General features: G+C 56.4%; 1 protein-coding gene across 4 annotated transcripts in view; it reads left to right on the forward strand.

Moving 5' to 3' along the window:
• The window catches only part of MYT1L (myelin transcription factor 1 like), a 133782-nt gene that overhangs the window by 29029 nt on the left and 84459 nt on the right, over positions 1-20294 (forward strand). For 3 of the 4 annotated variants that reach the window (XM_068974014.1, XM_068974015.1, XM_068974013.1), the window contains exons 5-7: positions 7972-8946; positions 13655-13789; positions 19549-19639. In XM_068974014.1, coding sequence (XP_068830115.1) covers positions 7972-8946; positions 13655-13789; positions 19549-19639 — 1201 coding nt within the window. Of the gene's footprint in view, positions 1-7971; positions 8953-13654; positions 13790-19548; positions 19640-20294 lie in introns of all 4 variants that reach the window. The other variant, XM_068974012.1, reaches the window with a different exon arrangement.

Below are 20294 nucleotides of genomic sequence, written 5' to 3' on the forward strand. Positions count from 1 at the left end.
AGAACAGGTCTAACACGTCTTTACTCAATCTGTTTTTAAAGTCTGCTTGGAGGGATGACCAGCTTCTGTCTTTGTCTTCAGTTCAGTTCAGTCACTCAGTCGTGTCCAACTCTTTGCGACCCCATGAACCACAGCACGCCAGGCCTCCCTGTCCATCACCAACTCCTGGAGTTTACCCAAACTCATGTCCATTGAGTCGGTGATGCCATCCAACCGTCTCATTCACTGTCGTCCCCTCCTCCTCCTGCCCTCTTTGTCCTAATTTAATTTTTATTCCACCTGCTAGCCTGGTGGGGTATGGAGCAAGGTGTGAAGGCACGTCCTGACACCCTGGACACACATCTCTCTCGCTGGAGTTCAGTCTGGCGTCCAGAGGTCAGGATGATAATACCAGCCCTTTGCTCACCTTGCTGCCTGCTTGCGAAGCCTAATGCAGGTGCCATACAGATCGAAGCTGAAGAGAGGTGAGCAGTCCAGAGTGGCTGTGTAGCAACTGATTCAGGTAGTTTTTGCAAGAAACTGGGCTCCCAGGCACAAACTCGAGCCCCTCTATGATCCTGAGGCCAAGGCCCGCGGTGACGCCGAGCAAACATGCCGTGTCCATCAAGGCTGAGTCACCTTAAAGACTCAGAGCTTGGTGACAGCTCAGGTCAAAACGTGGGGTGAGTTTTCTGTGCACACAGAAGCGCACAGGGCTCCGTGGGAACCAAAACCTAAACAGGCACCATTCTTTGCCCCCAAAACATAGTAGAGTGTGGAAGAGGAGTGTGTACTTGAAAACCCATGCATAATAGTTCTTCACAAAGGGCAGAATTTGAAGCCATGAGCCAAGAAGGAGGACTGAGAGATTGGAGTTGAACGCAAGAACTGAAGCTTCCAGATGATGAAGACTGGTGAGTTTCATATTAGAGTTCCAAAGAAGGTGGTAATGTTTCTGAAAGGTCTTTTCTGTCTGATACAGATGGAATATGCTTGAAGAGGAGAAGGGGGTCCCTGCACCCCCAAGTTCCTCCCAATCATACTCATAGGAACAGCCACATCCAACCTGTCTGTAAAACAGAAGGACCAAAACTTCCAGACCTCTCTGCACTCCGTGGTTCACAGTGTCAGCAGCAGTCTTGTTCTACTGGGTCAGGGTGTTCAAGGTCGACCAGCTAATTCGGAAAGTCTCCAAGCTGTGTGTGTGCATACGCGTGTGTGACAGACACACAGACACACAGAGCGAGAGAGGCAGTTGGTAGTGTACTCTCGTCTGTCTCAGTCTGAAAACTACTGATTTCAAAGCAGCTCTGGTCTGGGTGGGTTGTGACTATTCTATTCTGCAGTCCTCAAACATAGATGAACCACAAACCTAAAATGTCATCAAGTAGGAACGTTCTCAAAGCAGCAAATAAGTGAAACTTTATTCACCCACATTTCTAATTAAGATCCCTAATGAATAAAAACTTTAAGAAGCATAGTGTGCACAAACTACACTGAAAAGCAGTATGCAACTTGGATCCCTTGTGAAAACCATTATTTTTTGCTTCAGTTTATCTCATTTAGCTTGAAAGGCATTTTAAAATCATGCTCCAGCTTAGGCAATGGACAAAATGTAGAATCAATAAGACAATGGAGCTCTTCTGAGCGGCTGTAGAGACGAAACATTAGCCTGCTCTTTGGATGCCATCGGTCAGCTGTCCACGCATGAGGTCTGACTGGGGTGGAAAGAGATGATGCGTGGCCGTGGGCAGGTGACGAGAAGGACCACACTGCAGATGCGGGGAGGATCACGCTGCAGACACAGGGAGGACCACGCTGCAGACGCAGGGAGGACCACGCTGCAGATGTGGGGAGGATCAGCTGCAGACACGGCGCGACCTCCCCTCCCCCGCTGCAGCCCCGGGCAGCGGGCTGCCCCTGGAGACAGGACTTCTGCCCTCGGGGCACCCTTCCGTCTGCCCCAGGGAGTCGAGGCCACACGGCAGTCAGGACCAGAGCATCACCTCCAAACCAGGCCGGCTAGCCAGTGCCTGCCGCCGGACCCCAGACCTCCCAGAGCTGTTTCCAGACCATGCAAGGATCTGGTGGCGGGCGGTCCCTGTCAGTCCACGTCACTTAAATGCAAGTGTAAGTTAAATGCACACATAGGCTATCAAAGCCGGAAGCAGTGCTCAGCTCCCGCTGCGCTTCCGTGCGCTGGCGCTGCACTAGCCACCTGGCAGCCCCTGGCCACATGTGCTTATTTACATATAAACACCCGGAATTTGAATTTAACTTAAGGAAGCTTGCAGCATGCTCTGTACCACCGGCTCCCCACCGCTGCCGCCTGCTCCTGGGGTGCACGCCCCTCATTCTCCAGTCCCTGCCCTGAGGCCTGCCGGGCCGACTCCGCCTGACGTGACCTCCGCCCGGGTCTCCTGTCCCTCAGGGTCACCACCGAACCGCAGACTTTATGTCGACTTCGTTTGCTTCTCTTCCGGCGCCGACGCCACGATATCCCTGTTGCCCATCCCTCTCCCGGGGTCACCCATCTGCCCCAAACGCGGCTCAGTAAGCAGCAGTGGAGGGAAGACACGGCCGTGCTCTGTCTGGGTCAACCAGGCCCATCAGATCTGGGACACTTGGGACCTCGGCTGGGGACGGGGCACAGACGTGCCCTGCAGTATCCTCTCTGACCTTTTTGAAGCTGGAGGAAGCCATCTGGAAAAGCAATACTTGACCCGAGGAACCAACAGACGGAGGCGCCCCCACACCTGCACCCCAGCCCCCATCCAGTGCCACCCCTTTCCACCCCCGTCTGCGCCCTGAGGTCACTCTGGCCCCCCACGACGGGGACGATGGGGACAGGCCATGCGAGTCTGTCTCGTGGGGTTCATCTCCCGCCAAGGAAGGCTTCCGGCAAGGTCAGGAGCCGACATGGTGAACGTGCAGAAGCCCAGGGCTCGAGGGGAGCCCGGCGTGTTCACCAGGGACCCAGTGCCCGGGGTGCGCCCTGCCGAGCCCGGGACAGCGGGACGTGGAGAAGCGTGTGTCCACTGCAGGGACGGAGCCTCCGCAGCAGACACACAGCAGGAGCGAGTCTGGTCCCGCGAACCGCTCCTTCTGGGAGAAGCAAGTGGAGCCTCTGGCGAGCAGACAGGGGCAGAGAGGAGACCGCAGCGGAAACGGCAGTGGGAGCGGCAACGCAGAGCTCCGAAGGGAGGGCTGCAAGTGTATTTCGGGTGATTGCGCATAATTCACCCAGATCATCTCCGCCGTGATGAGCTCCGGTGAGGACAGAGAAACTGCTGTCCGACGTGAGAGCAGGGACAGACGGCCCAGGACCAGGGGCAGTGCTGATGGCGAAGGACGCTCCTTAGGGGAACTGTCTGTCCTTCCCAACCTGCAGGGCGTCGTGCCGGCGGGGGGGCCCGTCTGGCTCTCCTACCTCTGAGCTTTGCCTGCATTCCGGCAACTTCACTGCGGTGGGCAGGAGACGAGGGGATGATGCCCCGTGAGAGCAAGGCCCCAGGTGTGGGGGGCTGCCCCCCAGTAGAGCACCTGCAGAAGGAGGACTCACCTGTCCAGGCCTCGGCGGGGACCACTGTGCCCCTGAGGAGCCTGTGAACTGGTCTCTGGGCGTCAGGGAGCCTCGGGTGCACAGAGTGAGGGAGACTGACCGGTTGGCGTGCAGCCTCAACCAGAAGACCGGCCCGGGGAGCCCTAAAGGCTTCTCACAACCAGCAGGGGAGTCTTGTGCCAGATAGCAACCATCCATCTTAAACAGCTTTTAAGAGAGATGCTGAGTAACCCGGGCATCAGCCTTCCCTGGCGGTCCACTGGTTAAGAGATGCCGAGTATTTCATTACCGTAACCCAGGCATCAGCCTTCCCTGGCGGTCGCTGGTTAAGACTTCCAGGTCCAGTGCAGGCGGTGTGGGCTCCATCTCTGGTCGGGGAGCTAAAATCCCACCCACATGCCTCATGGCCAAAAACCCCAAACATAAAACAATACGATAATGCAGTCAATAAAGACTTTTGAAATAGTTTTTACATCAATAATAATAATAATGTCTTTTTTTTAAAAAAAGGCAACTCTCCAGGTCCACGCTTGGGGTCGCTGCAGTCTGTAGGTGCAGCGCTGTGCCTGGCGCCCTGGGGCAGGTCTGACCTGTGCTCGTAAATGTTTAGCCAGCGCTGGACGCTCTGGGATTGCACAGGGCTGGTGATGGTGCAGAAATGCCTGTTGTTTGGAGGAAGAAGAAGAAAGGAATTGCATGTCTGCATCTAAGAAGAAAATAAGCGGCAGTGGATTCTGGGGGAGAGGCCGAGGGGGCCCTGGGCCAGCTCTCAGAGGCCGATTCATGGCTCTGCCCTTCGAGAACCCACCCCGAGCTCTCAGAATTTGAGCTAAGGAACCCAGGACACCCAGGAGAGGGCCCTTCCACTCTGCAAAGGAGACCTCAGTGTCCACCCTGCCCCATGAAGTCCTGGGCTCCCCCTTGGTGCTCAGTACAGTAGGGAAGCTGGGGGGGGGGGTGCCTCAGTGAGGTCAGTGGGCCTCTGGTCCACGTGGCCCGCTCTTCCCAGCCTCCACCCTTCTCACCAGCAGAGGAAGGGTAACACCCAGGAGTGACCTTTCCCGCATGAAGGGCCGGAGGAAACTGTGGGCTTTTGTGATTTGCAACCCATGGAGGGTGGACTCTTAGACCACATCTTCTGTGACCTGGCGGACTAGAGAATTTCTGCTGTGAAGAAGGGTCTCTTCTTCCTGTTCTTCTCCGTTGTTGTTTTAATCTGTTGTCTACTTGAGAGATTTTAACGTCTGGAAAGAACAACGGCAACCTACCTTTTGATTCTAGACACTGAAAGAATTGAAGGGTGGGTCTCAGACTAACCTTTGGAGACAAAATGCTCGCTGAAGTCTGCACAGAGTTCTAACCACATCAAATTCTGGTTATGAGGATGGAGAAGAAAAATTTTCCTACATGGCTCCAGTTTTTAGAGAATTTTTTGTTGCTGTTTTCTAGTTGTAGCTTTGAGCATAAATTGCTTATAACAATCTGACTCAAAAGATAAAGTTCAGACCTACAACATTTCACAAAGCTCACACTGGGATCCAAAAGATGCATAGAATCCCAACAAAAATCCCGGCGCACTCGGCGAGCAAACGCTGTGGAGACCCCATGGGCTGAGCTCCCGAGCCACCTGCGCTTCCTGGGCGCAGGGCCCTCCCCGGGAGTGGCTGGGTCCACCCTCCTCCAGTCTCCAGAGGCGTGGACACGCTGGGAACCCCTCCCAAAGGCGAGTCCAAGGCTGCCCCCTGCACGTGTCCTCCCCGTGAGTTACCGCAGCAGCTCTGCTAGAGGAGAGACTCCAGCCGGGTAGAAAGGCCACAGAGATGCGGGGCCTTCTCCTTAAACCTATGAGTGGCCGCGCTCTTTTGTTTAGAATGTGGACCTGAACTTTAAAATACTTTTCTGGTAAAGCATCTTTTCTCATCGCAAACACACTCTCCCTGTTTCCTGGAGCATTCATCACATGAAGAACTGCCCCCACTGACTCCTGAATCTCTCTGGATTGGAAATTCAGTTTGTGGACTATCAGGACCACGCTGGTAAGGCCTAGCTGGCCCAGAGACTTCTGGACCATTTCCCACTGCCCACTTCCACGTGGGGTCCTTTTTATCATGAGCCTCAGCAAAAACACAACTAGAAGGGTAAACTGCCCGAAAGCACAAAGTCAGAGATGGAAGTCCAAAAGCTCACTGTGAATGATTTTGAATTCCGGAGACTGAAGCTTCAAACCTGCTTGATGGCAGGTTCCTGATGGACCCCCTCCATCCATCCACATCATTAGGGCTTGACTTTGTCTCACATGCGTTTTTAAAGAGTTAAATACTGATAACTTGAGAAAGTCTGTTACCCACGAGGATCTTCCGTGGCTGGAGCCGTCTCTCCTGCCATCCCCTTGCTCACGGCTGGGGCCCAGCAGCCTCGAGGACACAGAGGGTGGCCTTGTGGTTTTGAGAGCCTCCCGCTGGCTGTGAGTGATGTACTCTTAGGTGAACGCTTCCTCGGTATTTCTGATGTGTTCACTGGTTTTGTTTTCCTTTTGCTGCTCTTTGGGAAAGCATGTATGCTCCTTCTCAGGCTATCGACTCCCAGAAAGTATCCAAAGCAGTGACAACGTTTATTTCATGCAATTAATGATACTCTCTGACTAATACATGAGAAATTTGATTTGCTGATGTTTAGAGAGATGTTAAATTTCAAAAATGTGTTGGTTCCACGTGTGGGCCAGCAAGGATGTTGTTTTCTGTTACTAATGTGTTGATGTCCGACCCCGTTCACCAACAAACACCTTTTCTAAGGAGACAGCACAGAGTCCATAAAGAAAACACTTGGGCCCCCTGACTCAGCTCTGAATCACCCAGTATATTCTACGAATCAATACGCCTCATTTCCTCACTAATGCACTTGTAACATTCTTCTTACTCTGGTTTGTTTAATCATAGATACAAGGAGTATATTTGAAAGTGGCAGGCAGTTAACCAAATCCAACCTAAAATGGGCGGGGGAATCCATTTGCAAATCCATTTAGTATTATCTGTAATTTGCAATATGTGTGGTAGTGATCGCATAGCATGAGGGGAAACGATGCATCCTCTCTAAATATCCCTTTAGAGTTAGCATATGTTTCAGAACAATTCAGTTCAGTCACTCAGTCGTGTCCAACCCTTTGCGACCCCATGGACTGCAGCACACCAGGCTTCCCTGTCCATCACCAACTCCCAGAGCTTGCTCACACTCAGGTCCATCGAGTGGTGATGCCATCGAATACAGGGGTGAGTGTAATTTTTAACATGGTCCTTTTAAAATGAGTATTCCCGAATTCTTTTGAGTGTGGACATGACATTCACCCGCACGTTCTATGCGCCAGCCCACACGGTGCACGGGCACGGTGTCTCTGCCAGCTCTCCCCGGGCTTGCCGCGGCACAGGGCAACCGCAGCAGGCGCTGGGTGGTGTGTCATTGGCGCCAACTCACCGCACTCCTGCATTTAATGGGTGTCTGGCCGCTGTGTACTTCTCCCCGTCCACCCTCTCCAGCCCGCAGAGATACAGTGAACCAAAGTTCCTTCTAAGTTTGGCTGGGGCTTGTTGCTTCACAGTGTATCTTGATAAACTGGCTCTAAGGTAGAAAATTCAAAGCCACTCTCAGCCCCAGCGTGTGCTCTTGGTACTGACTGCCCAGGGTCGGTGTTGGCGCAGAACCCACCAATGTTGGGATGTCGGCATCCCGGCAGGACCCACCAGAACCTTGGGCTTTCTTCTGTGCTGCCCAAGCATCTCTGTGAAAGCAATTTAAAAGCAATTGCTGTGAACATCTGCTTACAAGGTGATGACAAGTTCACAGACTCTTAGAAAGCCTAGTCGTACCATGGATGTCATTATTATGCACGCGGTCAGGCAGTAAGTAGAGAAATCCAATTTTAGAAGCAATGCTTAAAATTTAGAAGTGATGAAAAAGTAATACTTTAAAATTATATTTAGGCTTCCCAGGTGGCTCAGTGGTAAAGAACCCACCCGCCAATGCAGGAGATGGAAACTCGATCCCGGGGTCGGGAAGATCCCTGGAGGAGGAAGTGGCAGCCCACTCCAGTGTTCTTGCCTGGAGAATCCCATGGACAGAGACTGGCAGGCTGCAGTCCGTGGGGTTGCAGAGAGTCAGCCAGGACTTAGCAACTAACAGCAACAAGACTGTTTACCCTATCCAGCGGCTTGTCTGTCAATTCCGGGAGCTCCTAGTCTGTAGCAGGTGTCGTACCCAGCGCCCGGTGCCCTGAGCACACGCCCCTTTTAATGTCCCTTCCGCCTGCGGACCTGCAGGGGGACTCCAGGTCCCCGACGGCCGCGCCCCGAGCTTGCCTTCTGCGCTGTTGCAGCCACACGCTCTAGCCGCGTTCCCTCTTGTTTTCTCGTGTGTCCTTCTGTCTGCTCTCTCTGCAGAAGACCACCAGCTGGGCTGCCACGGCGCGCGCGCGCTGCAGGACGCGGACAAGGACGACAACAACAACGACGAGTACGACAACTACGACGAGCTGGTGGCCAAGTCGCTGCTGAACCTCGGCAAGATCGCGGAGGACGCAGCGTACCGCGCGCGCACCGAGTCCGAGATGAACAGCAGCACTTCGCACAGCCTGGAGGACGACGGCGACAAGACGGAGGCCCCCGGCCGCAAGGGCGAGCTCAGCCTGGACCTCGACAGCGACGTGGTCAGGGAGACGGTGGACTCCCTGAAGCTGCTGGCCCAGGGCCACGGCGCCGTGCTGGGGGACCACCCGGGCGACCGCGCCTACGCGGACGCGCTGGCGCCGCCCGACGGCCGGACCTTGAGCTACGGGATGCTGGGCAAGCCGGCCAACAACGGGCTGGCGGACAAGCTGGTGGAGGAGAGCGACGAGGAGGTGTGTCTGAGCAGCCTGGAGTGTCTCCGCAACCAGTGCTTCGACCTGGCGCGCAAGCTGAGCGAGGGCAGCCCCCAGGAGCGGCCGCCCCCGCCCGGCGCCGGCCCACGCGCGCACGGCCGCCCGGAGGACGACTTCCCGGGCCGGACGCCGGACCGCAGCTACTCTGACATGATGAACCTGATGCGGCTGGAGGAGCAGCTGAGCCCCCGGCCCAGAACGTTCTCCAGCTGCGCCAAGGAGGACGGCGGGTACCGCGAGCACGACGACGACGCCGCCTCCGTGACCTCCGACCGGTCGGAGGAGGTGTTCGACATGACCAAGGGCAACCTGACCCTCCTGGAGAAAGCCATCGCCCTGGAGACGGAGAGGGCCAAGGCCATGAGGGAGAGGATGGCGCTGGAGGCGGGCCGCAGGGACAGTCTGCGGTCCTTCGAGGACCAGTCCCCGCGGCCGCTCCCTGGGGAGGAGAGGAAGCCTAAGTCCGCTGACAGCCATGTCAAAAAGCCATGCTATGGTAAAGGTAATATTTCTACCTCACGTAAGTGGCCTCGTGGAAGCGGGAGCTATCGCGGAAGCTGTCAGGCGTAGGCTGCCGCTCAAGGAGGCATCTCCCTGCGATGCATCACCATGCATGCTTCTCGCAGGCGATTCCAGAATTAGGCCTCACGGTTATGTCTCCAAAGAGCAAACAAAATATCTGTCTGAAAAATGCGCAAAGCAGCTTAATAACATGGTATATCAGGGGAAGACGCATGTCTTGGAGATCCAGGGTGAGAGCGCACGCCCATCATGTGATAGAGAATGTTAGGATGAGCCTGTTTTCTTGCAGGTGAGCCACAGTCTGCGGAGTGGCAAGGGTTTACGTGACAATTAGCCAAGGGGAGTGAAGCGTGCATTTCAAATTGCATTGAGTAGGTGGCCTCATGATTTGTGAAAGTGAAGTCGCTCAGTCGTGTCCAACTCTTTGCAACCCCGTGGACTGTAGCCTACCAGGCTCCTCCATCCATGGGATTTTCCAGGCAAGAGTACTGGAGTGGGGTGCCATTGCCTTCTCCAGGAGATCTTCCCTACCCAGAGTTTGAACCCGGGCCTCCCGCCTTATAAGCCGACGCTTTACCATCTGAGCCACCAGGGAAGTCCTTGATTTATGAAGTTATCATCCGTTATAGTTACTGATGAAGCCTCCCCCATGGAAAACATCCCTGCTAGAAACTGCACGGTAGCAGCAGAATGACCACTAGCCTGAGGCGGGGGCAGTGACTCCCCTTAGAGTAGCTGGTCAGTGACGGGAGCCGCGTGTCCCCGGCGGAGACCAGTAGTCGTCCTTTTGGCGTGCCCACCCCTCCCTGTCCCCAGCCACCGTGGAAACAGTCATGGTGCTTGCTTTATCAGGAGACACTCGAAACCATCCTCTGCCAGAGCTCCAGCTAGGTTTCCAGTTGTGAGATATGTGGGTGCATATCTGCGTGGGTCTATGCATTTAGTCACATACATATATGGTTGCTACACCTAATACGTGTAGGTGTATATTTCCAGCCTGAACAGTCGACGTCAGCTTTCCAGTAACAGCCATGTTCGCTTTCTGTATGAAGCGGATCATAATTTGACCTCGTGCAGTTCCTTGTGAAGATTCTAGTCTCAAGACTCTTTCAGAACCAAGTGAGAAGCAGCAGCTTCGAGAATGGAATGGGTGACCCCTGGGCCCTTCCCTAGTTGGGCCAAAGAGTCCTTCTGTCTTGTGCGCTCTCCTATTCCTTCTGAATATTGTGTCCTTATAATGAGGTTCAGATTTTGCTTTGGAAATCAGTTGCTAGGGAACGTCACACAGTCAGAACCTACTTTTTCTGCACGGACACAGGTCTGTATTCTCCTCTCGATGGGCATGCACCCCCAGGGGCGCATTGGGCTTTTCTTTAACCAAACTCCACTGGAAACAGACCTCAGCCAGAGGCCTGCTGGGCCCTGCACGTGCCAGGTGCTTGGGTGCTGACGGCCGTTTCAGTAAGGCAGGTGTAGGCCAGACCCTGTGAAGTGCAGCTTGTGAAGAAGGGTCCCCTCCTAAAGACCGTGACATGGAGCTCAGGGGACCATCAGGCTTGCTTTGGGTGTTGCAAGACCCGGAGATGCAGCAAGTGTGTTGATAATGAACACAGTCTCTTAGAAATCCGTAGTTGGGTATCTGAGAATCCCAGGTGGCACTAGTGGTAAAGAACCCACATGCTAATACAGGCGACATGAGGGACGCAGGTTCGATCCCTGGGTTGGGAGCACACTCGTGTTCTTGCCTGGAGAACCCCACGGACAGAGAAACCTGGTAGCCTAGAGGCCACGGGGCCACAGAGTCGAACACGACTGTTAAGTCTAACACGCACGCAGACAGGGAACACTTAGGAAGAAACGGTGTCCTTCCCTGTGGACTGGGTCAGGGATGGGCGCGACGGCTTTCTGCAGAGCGTTTCAGGCCCGAATCCGGCTGCGAAGGCCGCCTTGCGGGCTCATGCACGCTGGGCTTCCTGCGCCTGCGCTGGCTTCTGCGGTTTCTTCCACCCCAGCAGCTTACTGAAGATTTTCACCCACTTTGTTTTGTTACTGTTGCTGTGTGTTGTTTTGGGAAGAAGTGGAGTTCAGGTCACTTGTTTCCCCTCAATATACAAGGACAGAAAGGCAAGAAACAGTAAGATCCCCACACGGAGATGCCCTTTCTCCCTGAGAGGGGACAAGGTTGGGGACTGGGCTTTCCTGATGACTTCAGCCTCTCCCCAGGTTTTCCACACCCTCCCCCTCTGGTCAGAGCACACCTCCACTTCCTCTCAGTGTGTTCCACGTCGCTCCCAAATTTCTTTCGAAGATGTCATAGTTAAATGCAGAACCAAATAAATAAAGCCAAGGAAGGACACCAACATGGGGAGAGAGAGAAGTGGTCTCCTATTTTTAAAAAGCTTTCTGCCCTCCTGGGCTTCCCTGGTGGCTCAGACAGTAAAGAATCTGCTTGCAGTGCAGAGACGTGGTTCCATCCCTGGGTCAGGAAGATCCCCTGAGAAGGGACTGTCTGCCCACTCCAGTATTCTTGCCTGGGATGTCCCAGGGACAGAGGTGCCTGGCAGGCATGGCCAAGTGTATATCAACAATCTATGGTTAGCTTCTCTGCTGCTTTATTAAACATGGAGAGGACACGCATACCAATTCTCATCCACACACAATCTTTTCAAAATTATTTAAATTATAGATGAGTAACTTTCCAAAAGCTTGAGCTAAAACAAAAGTTCGCCACAAGACTTCTTCCACCTTCTCCGCAAGTGTCTGCTCCAAAGGGAGAGAGGGACGGGCCAGATCTAGCATGCGGTGTTCCTAGATGTTGTTGCAAGGTTTGGGGTAGATTGTTGGCCTGTTTTGCTTGCTTGGTTGTTTTGCGTTTGCTCAAAGATCTGTTTTCAAGATGAATTGGGGTTGTGAGAAGGGAGAAAGCAAGGAGGTGGGGGTGTTGGCGAAGGCAGAGGTGACCGCCCTCCCCCAGGACACAGGCCTCGAGAGGAGGGTACACCGTGGCGTCTGCAAACCTGCAGTGGCCGGAGCCGCACGGTGTTCATACAAATCTGCGCTGAGCTTCAGAACACGTTCAAGGTCGTGACATAGTATAATTTGTTAGGAAACGGTACAAACTCATGGAAAAAGTCACTTAATGATCCCTAATAGTTATAACTTACGTTTTTATCCTTTAAAGTCGCTTATATCTGGTTTATCGTTTTAAATCTCTAATTTATGATCTTAAATAATATTTTCCTTTGAAACAGTTACTTGCACTTGCTATCTTATATTTGCACCCATTCAGTTATACCTCTAGTTTTATGAAATTCAGTTCAGTTCAGTCGCTCAGTCGTGTCCGACTCTTTGCGACCCCATGCGTTGCAGCACGCCAGGCCTCCCTGTCCATCACCAACTCCCGGAGTTGTATCTAGGACATATCTCTCCCTGGTTTAAGAGATCCCAGGACCTGAAAGAGACATGTAAGAGAATAAAATGTTAGCTAAACAATAAAAGGAAGGATTTTTATGCAAACATAAAAGTGTGTGTATATATACATATATATTCCTGTGAGTCCTATGTCTATTTCAAGTTTACGTAAATGATTGAGAAAAAATTTTATGAAAGTTCCAAAAATTCTAGACCAGCCCTCTTTCTTGATATAAAATGAGTCCTCCGAAAGCAAAGCGCTTGCTTTCTAGCTGCTTCACTAGGCAGACTCCTGGGGTCGCCCTCTGTGGTGCATCTGCGCATCTCGCTTTGAGAACTGGTTCGAAAGCAGCGTGTCGCACACTGGCACGACTCTGGTCTGGGCTTCCTCGTAGAAACAGGTTCTGGGGTTATTTTCTGCACATCACTGAGCTGCGGCCAGTTCTGGTCTAGGGTTAATTTTGTTGGCGATGTCACTGCACTCTGGCATCTGGCGTCCGCCCCGTGGGCACCACAGCGCCCCCAGGCTGCCCAGAAGCGCCGCCTCTTAGTCTGGCGCATGCTTGCACAGCTGTCCAAGCCTTCCTCTGGCTCCAAGCGCAGACGAAGAGATCAAAACACATTACTGCTCCAGCAGCTTCTGAAACATCTTTGATTGCCCATCACCTCTCTCAGGTGGGAGTCCTACCATTTCGGTCATTTGCTGGCAGTGCCTTCTGAGAGTTCAGTCTGTCCTGAGAAAAGCATTGAATTTGTGTCCTAAGAACAGTGTTTCAAGAGAAGACATTTCAGTACCAGTAAAATCGTGCAGTTAATGGCGTATACAATCAGAGAATTCAGTAAGAAACTCTGCTGCAGAGTGCTTAAAAGACGTTATGTTTCCTGGTTGGATTTCACGAAGCAGTTGGTGAAGGATTATGGAGACGTCTTGTTCTCTGAGAAGGTCACTGTCTCATCATTATTTTTGTTGATTTCTTTGAGCAATAACTTATCATGTAACACACGGGAAACAATTAATCAAGAGTTCAGGTAGGGAGAGCATTTTTTTCTTTAGCATCGAAAGTAAAATATGATTCATGATTACACCGTTTAAGGTTAAAAAAAAAAAAATCACCTGAAGCCAGAGAATGGCCCAGGATGCCACAGTGTGCCCCCGACACCTGCTTTATGTCTTTATGTATCAAGGTCTCTTCAGATTGTTAAATAATCACAGTTGTCTTCGGTTGGTTGAAAAAAAAATTCATTCTCTTGACACCTGTTATCGCTTTTAGATCCCTCGAGAGCAGAAAAGAAAGAGAGCAAGTGCCCCACCCCCGGGTGCGATGGAACGGGCCACGTAACCGGGCTTTATCCGCATCACCGCAGTCTGTCCGGATGCCCGCACAAAGATAGGGTCCCTCCAGAAAGTAAGTCGGTGTCTCCCCAGCGCCCTGGCGCGCACACGCCTGCACCTCGTTTCTGCGTCCTCCTCGCCTGCCATTCCACCTCCGGTCAGTGCCGCCCGACGGGTGTGTCCTCCTTGTCCGAGGGGCAGCTCGGCCAGGACCCCGGCTCCCCCCACCGCAGCGTCCCCTCGGTGCGGTCCCTGCACACCCACCTCGGGCCCCAGCTCCACATCAGTGTCACCCCGCCACGGCCCCTGAGCAGACAGCCTGTTCCTGCCTTCATCTCGAGCTCGCGGCACTTCCCTCCTTTCCTCCCCACAGACTGCAGCACCGAGTCTAGATAGCCTCTGAGACACCCGCCCCGCGCCCCACAGCTCTGAGCCCCAAAGAAAAGGGACTCCGAGGTAGCTTTCGCCCAGTTAGCTGAAGTTCTCCGTCCACGCTAACCAGCATTTATGTGTGACTGCATTCTACTTAGTGTCTATTTCGTACTGTCCCAGCATTTCTACACGATAAAATCCTGAGGAGGTTTAACTCAAGTTGGATTTGATCTTACGAATCTGTTTGAGTTCTGAGAACATGCACCCATCTATGAAAACAACTAACTTTCTTTTAGAGCTGAAATGATGCCCCTTTTTTGCTTATCTTTTCTCGACACATAAAGTGTGCCAGCTATGAAGCTACCATTAGAACTGATGGCTCAGGGAAAAGGCACGCTTTCAGGAACGACTGTGTCAGCCCCTGATTTGGGGTCTAAGGGGGTGGGGGTCCCTCGTCCTGTAAGACGTGGTTTCTAGTGGGGACCACTCATCGCCCGGCTGGAGAAGCGGCAATGGCCAGCTGGTGGTTGAGGGGCCCTTCTGGGGACTTCCCCGTCACAGCAGCCAGCTTTGGGGGGGGCAAAGAAAGCTGTGCAGCTTAGAGGACAGGTTGAGCTGAGTGTTTTCAGATGACATATTTGTAGAAGCTGCTGTGGCTGCAGGCTTGCAGGTGACCCCTGGCGGTGGGAAGGCCGTGTCTCTCGGAACCATCCTGCGAGCGAAGGTGCAGGGCTGTGGCCGCAGCGAATTGCAGAGAGGCCGCGCCCGTGTGTTACATGAGCAGAGGCAGCTCGCTTCACCCCGGCTGCTTCCGCCCAGCACCCCTGGGTCGGGCACCCGCTCGCACTCATCCAATCCCCAGTACACCTGCAGGGGCATTGGCCCTGTTTTCAGATGAGGAACGGGAAGGCCAGGCGCCTCCTCCTCCCCTGGGAATCGGCTCGGCACCTGGCACCCTGAGGACTCACGCCACTTTCTGAGCTCCTCTGAGCAGAGAACAGAGCTCAGACCCAAACCCACCTCTGTCCCAGCCCCGAGCGCAGCTGTCTCCGTGGAGACCTGGGCTCGGCCTTTGGGCTCAGTCCTGACCGGCCGTGTCGTGGGGCAGGAGACCTGCGCTCTGTGCCACTAGTCCTCATCTACAAACAAGGCGGGAGGGCCCGCGCTGGCGCGTGGAGAGCAGGGAGCTTCTCTGTGCGCTGTTCTTTGAGACGTCGAAGTAGAGCATCCGTTCCTTCTCACGGCTGAGCGATCCTCCTGACTCCCCATTTCCCCAAGAGCAGCCTAGGGCAGTCTTCTCTGCACCCCGACCCCGCATCAGCCTAGGGCAGTCTCCCCTGCACCCCAACCCCGCGTCAGCCTAGGGCAGTCTCCTCTGCACCCCGACCCCGCATCAGCCTAGGGCAGTCTCCCCTGCACCCCAACCCCGCGTCAGTCCAGGGGAGTCTCTTCTGCGCCCCGACCCCACGTCAGCCTAGGGCAGTCTCCCCTGCACCCCAACCCCGCATCAGCCTAGGGCAGTCTCCTCTGCACCCCGACCCCGCATCAGTCCAGGGCAGTCTCCCCTGCACCCCAACCCCACATCAGCCTAAGGCAGTCTCCTCTGCACCCCGACCCCGCATCAGCCTAGGGCAGTCTCCCCTGCACCCCAACCCCGCGTCAGCCTAGGGCAGTCTCCTCTGCACCCCGACCCCGCATCAGCCTAGGGCAGTCTCCCCTGCACCCCAACCCCGCGTCAGCCTAGGGCAGTCTCCTCTGCACCCCGACCCCGCATCAGCCTAGGGCAGTCTCCCCTGCACCCCAACCCCACATCAGCCTAGGGCAGTCTCCTCTGCACCCCGACCCCGCATCAGCCTAGGGCAGTCTCCCCTGCACCCCAACCCCGCGTCAGCCTAGGGCAGTCTCCTCTGCACCCCGACCCCGCATCAGCCTAGGGCAGTCTCCCCTGCACCCCAACCCCGCGTCAGTCCAGGGGAGTCTCTTCTGCGCCCCGACCCCACGTCAGCCTAGGGCAGTCTCCCCTGCACCCCAACCCCGCATCAGCCTAGGGCAGTCTCCTCTGCACCCCGACCCCGCATCAGTCCAGGGCAGTCTCCCCTGCACCCCAACCCCACATCAGCCTAAGGCAGTCTCCTCTGCACCCCGACCCCGCATCAGCCTAGGGCAGTCTCCCCTGCACCCCAACCCCGCGTCAGCCTAAGGCAGTCTCCTCTGCACCCCGACCCCGCATCAGCCTAGGGCAGTCTCCCCTGCACCCCAACCCCGCGTCAGTCCAGGGGAGTCTCTTCTGCACCCCGACCCCACGTCACCCTAAGGCAGTCTCCCCTGCGCCCCAACCCCACGTCAGCCTAGGGCAGTCTCCCCTGCACCCCGACCCCGCGTCAGTCCAGGGGAGTCTCTTCTGCACCCCGACCCCACGTCAGCCTAGGGCAGTCTCCCCTGCACCCCAACCCCGCGTCAGTCCAGGGCAGTCTCCCCTGCACCCCGACCCCGTGTCAGTCTAGGGGAGTCTCTTCTGCACCCCGACCCCACGTCAGCCTAGGGCAGTCTCCTCTGCAACCCGACCCTGCATCAGCCTAGGGCAGTCTCCCCTGCACCCCAATCCCGCATCAGTCCAGGGGAGTCTCTTCTGCACCCCGACCCCACGTCAGTCTAGGGCAGTCTCCCCCACACCCCGACCCCACGTCAGCCTAGGGCAGTCTCCCCTGCGCCCCGACGCCGCATCAGCCTAGGGCAGTCTTCCCTGTGCCCCAACGCCACATCAGTCCAGGGGAGTCTCTTCTGCACCCCGACCCCACGTCAGCCTAGGGCAGTCTCCCCTGCGCCCCAACGCCACATCAGTCCAGGGGAGTCTCTTCTGAACCCCGACCCCACGTCAGCCTAGGGCAGTCTCCCCTGTGCCCCAACGCCGCGTCAGCCTAGGGCAGTCTCCCCTGCACCCCAACGCCGCGTCAGCCTAGGGCAGTCTCCCCTGCGCCCCGACCCCGCGTCAGGCTGGGGCAGTCTCCCCTGCGCCCCAACGCCGCGTCAGTCCAGGGGAGTCTCCCCTGCGCCCCGACCCCGCGTCAGGCTGGGTGTGCCTTGTTCACGCGCCGTGGACTCAGCTCTGAACCAGAGTCACTGTCACCCTCTCGGGCCCCCAGGAGGTCGTTTCCAAAGATGGGCTCATACGGGAGTCTCTGCCGTAGAAATGACCAAGAGTCAAAGCTCCACAGAAGCGTGTCCTTTCCTACTTTTGATCTGTTAGCTGTTTTCGGGGCAGCGCACCCTAACCGCTTTCCTGTCCAGCTGAATTCCATAAAGCAGCCTGTACCCCAGCTTTCAACACACCACGCTAGAGACACAGAGGACTCACGGAGCACGACATGAGGCAGGAGCCCCCAGCCCGGCTCGGCGGGGGCCGGCCGCGTGCACGAGGCAGTGCGCCCACCTCACCAGCAAGTCCCAGCCGCTGCCACGGGCATCAGGGCCAGGGCCACCGGGGGCTCCACACGGGTGCCACTCGGGCCGTCCTGTCTGAGAGGGAGCCCTGGGTGTTCTCTAAGAGCTGCCGTGATGGTCCATGTGGGAGGCCAGGCAGGAAGGAGGTGGTGCCAGAGGGTCGGGTCCAAGGAACGCTCCAGAGACAGGCTGGCAGGACAGGATGTGAGAAGGAGAAAGGGAGGCAGGTTGAGACGACGCCCGGGAGCCTCCCCCAATCACCAAGGTGGGGAATCCAGAACAGGGCGCATCCAGCAGGGAGTCCGGTGGCCTGGACTTCTCCAGCTGAAGCCGGACGCTGTGTGTGACAGTCCCCAAGGGCCAGACCGCCAGCTGGGACTCCTGGGCGAGGTCAGACACGTAGGAGGTCAGTCCTCTGGGCAGCGTCAGTAAAATTAGGATGAAGCTGCTCAGAGAGGAGGCTGAACAGGAGCCCAGACTGGGAGGTCTGGACACAGGTGTGTAGGAAGGTGGGCAGAGGAGGGGACGCAGGAGCGGAGACACCCCAGGGGCAGAGGACGGGGCAGAAGGCGGTTTTTCCAAGAGGCCTACACATGCAGGGGGTGCCTGAGAAAAAAGTCAGGCAGAAGGTGATGCAGAGGTCAGCGAGTTTGCCGAGAGAGGCTGGGGCTGACCCCCGAGAGGGAGACTGGGCCCTGGAGGAAGCCGAGACCCCTGCAGAGCCAGGGCAGCACAGACCCCATCCCAGGGCATGCTGGGTATGGAGGACGGAGCGGGCGTTGGCAGGAGAGAGTGGCCCACCGTGCAGGCAGGAGCGGGACGTGTGCCGTCTCCAGGGAGACTCAGCCCTCGGAAGGTTCAGTCTTAGGAGGAGAGGAAGCCGTGTCACGGGAAAGGTCGAGAGCAGTGCTGGGAAGGTGATCAGGTGCCAGGGAAGGACCAAGAAGCGAGCCGAGGCGGGGGTCAGACAGCAGGTGGCGGGGGCAGGGTGACGCCCCAGAGAGGAGACCCCCGACACCTGCTCAGGCCGCGTCCTGGCAGAGTGAGCCCCCCGGCCGCCCTACACGGATCGAGCCTGGGCTGCTGGAACAGACAGGGCTGCGGGGGCACAGGGCCCCGTTGGGGGATATGGAGGGGCTTCGGGGAAGCGAGGGAGGGTCCCCGAGATGAGATGGACCGTAGGCATGAGTGACGCACGGAGCTCGTGCGGACAGCGTTCGCCAGGTGCCAGGGCACCCTCGCCACAGAGGGTCAGCACGCTCGCTGCCCTGGTCCCACGGAGCTCAGGGGCCACCGGGCGGGGGGGGGGGAGGGGAGGCGGCCACAGCGCTGCTCACCCCTGGTGGACCCCGCTGTCCAGGGCAGCGATCGGTCAGTGAGGACCAGAAGGGAACGCTCGAGCACCGGTCCAGGGCCGTGACCTCCTCGGGGAAGCTCGGGCTGGCTCTCCAGACAGCGTGGCCTTCTCCGCCCTGTGGGCCAGGCCCTGCACCTCCTTCCTGGTCTCCCCTGGGCCCGCATAGCTCTTCCATCCTTGTATAATCAAGAATAGGATGCCCAGTTCCTAGATGAGAAGTCATCATCTATCTCTCTGTATGCACATTCGGGTTTGGGAGTGCCTGTTCACCCACGACCCCCTTGCGTGTGTTTCCAAGGCAGAGGCTTGTTTACAAGCTGCCGATCTGCGTGCTGCAACACGGCTGACCCCCGCCCCGAGCTTGCGCCTGAGGGCCATGCAGGGACCCGGGTTTCCTGCCCCGGTAGGAGCAGCCCTGCTCCCCCACTGCCTGAGCCCCCACTCGTGCCCAGCGCATCCTGCTTTGCATGCTGGTCAGAGTCAGGTGGAGACCACCTCCCCTTCTTCCTACCTGTGTCTCCCTGCCCATGTCCATCTCAGACGTGTGTAGGACTGTCTGTTGTAAACTAACCCAGCCTTTGTTAGAATGACTGCATACACTTGTTCTGGGACCATCTCTGTGTTTTAACGCTGGGCTGTTTTCTCTGCCTCTCCTTGTCAAGTTCTCGCCATGCATGAAAATGTTCTCAAGTGTCCCACTCCAGGCTGCACGGGGCGAGGGCATGTCAACAGCAACAGGAACTCACACAGAAGGTAAGCAGAGCTCCTGCGTCCTTGCTGCAGGGAGCCGATCGGGGCAGCCCCTCCCCGTGCCCTTGGGAGGGTGCGCAGCCCTGCGGGGCAGGGCCCTGGGCATTCCCCTCAGGAGGGGGAGCTGAGCCAGCCCGGGGCACCTGGCAAAGCTCAGGGCTTAGACACCCGAGTCTGCAGGTGTCTCCCCAGCTCGTGATGGAGTGACAGTCCCCCGGCAGGTGTCCTCCTTGAGGTCGGACCCCGGATGGAGCCGTAACCATCTGCAGTGACTCCAAGGAAGGCAGGACCCGCTCCCTTAGCTTCCGGGGGTCAGGAGGTCCCCTCCTGTCCCCATCAGATGGGATAGCAGCTGCAGACCACAGACGGAGCACAGTGTGACCTCACTCGGCAGCCCCGTGACCCCGACTGGCACCCCGGTCATCCGTGTGGGTGTCAGCAGGCACCGGCACGTGTGCAAAGAAGATGGTGAGGGGACAGGCCGGGAAAGGGGCCCGAGGAGCCACTCTCTGCTCGGGACAAACCCCGCTCGCTCTTGTGCCTCGTCCCGACTTCTGCCAAGTGGCCTCTCATACAGTTCCCAGCAGGTCCTTTTTACCCGATAGCCTGAGAGCGATCCTGTCCAGTTGTTTCTGTCCTACCGTCTCAGCTTCACGAA

Source organism: Capricornis sumatraensis, chromosome 6, assembly GCF_032405125.1.
Source record: "Capricornis sumatraensis isolate serow.1 chromosome 6, serow.2, whole genome shotgun sequence".
NCBI classification, from domain to species: Eukaryota; Metazoa; Chordata; class Mammalia; order Artiodactyla; family Bovidae; genus Capricornis; species Capricornis sumatraensis.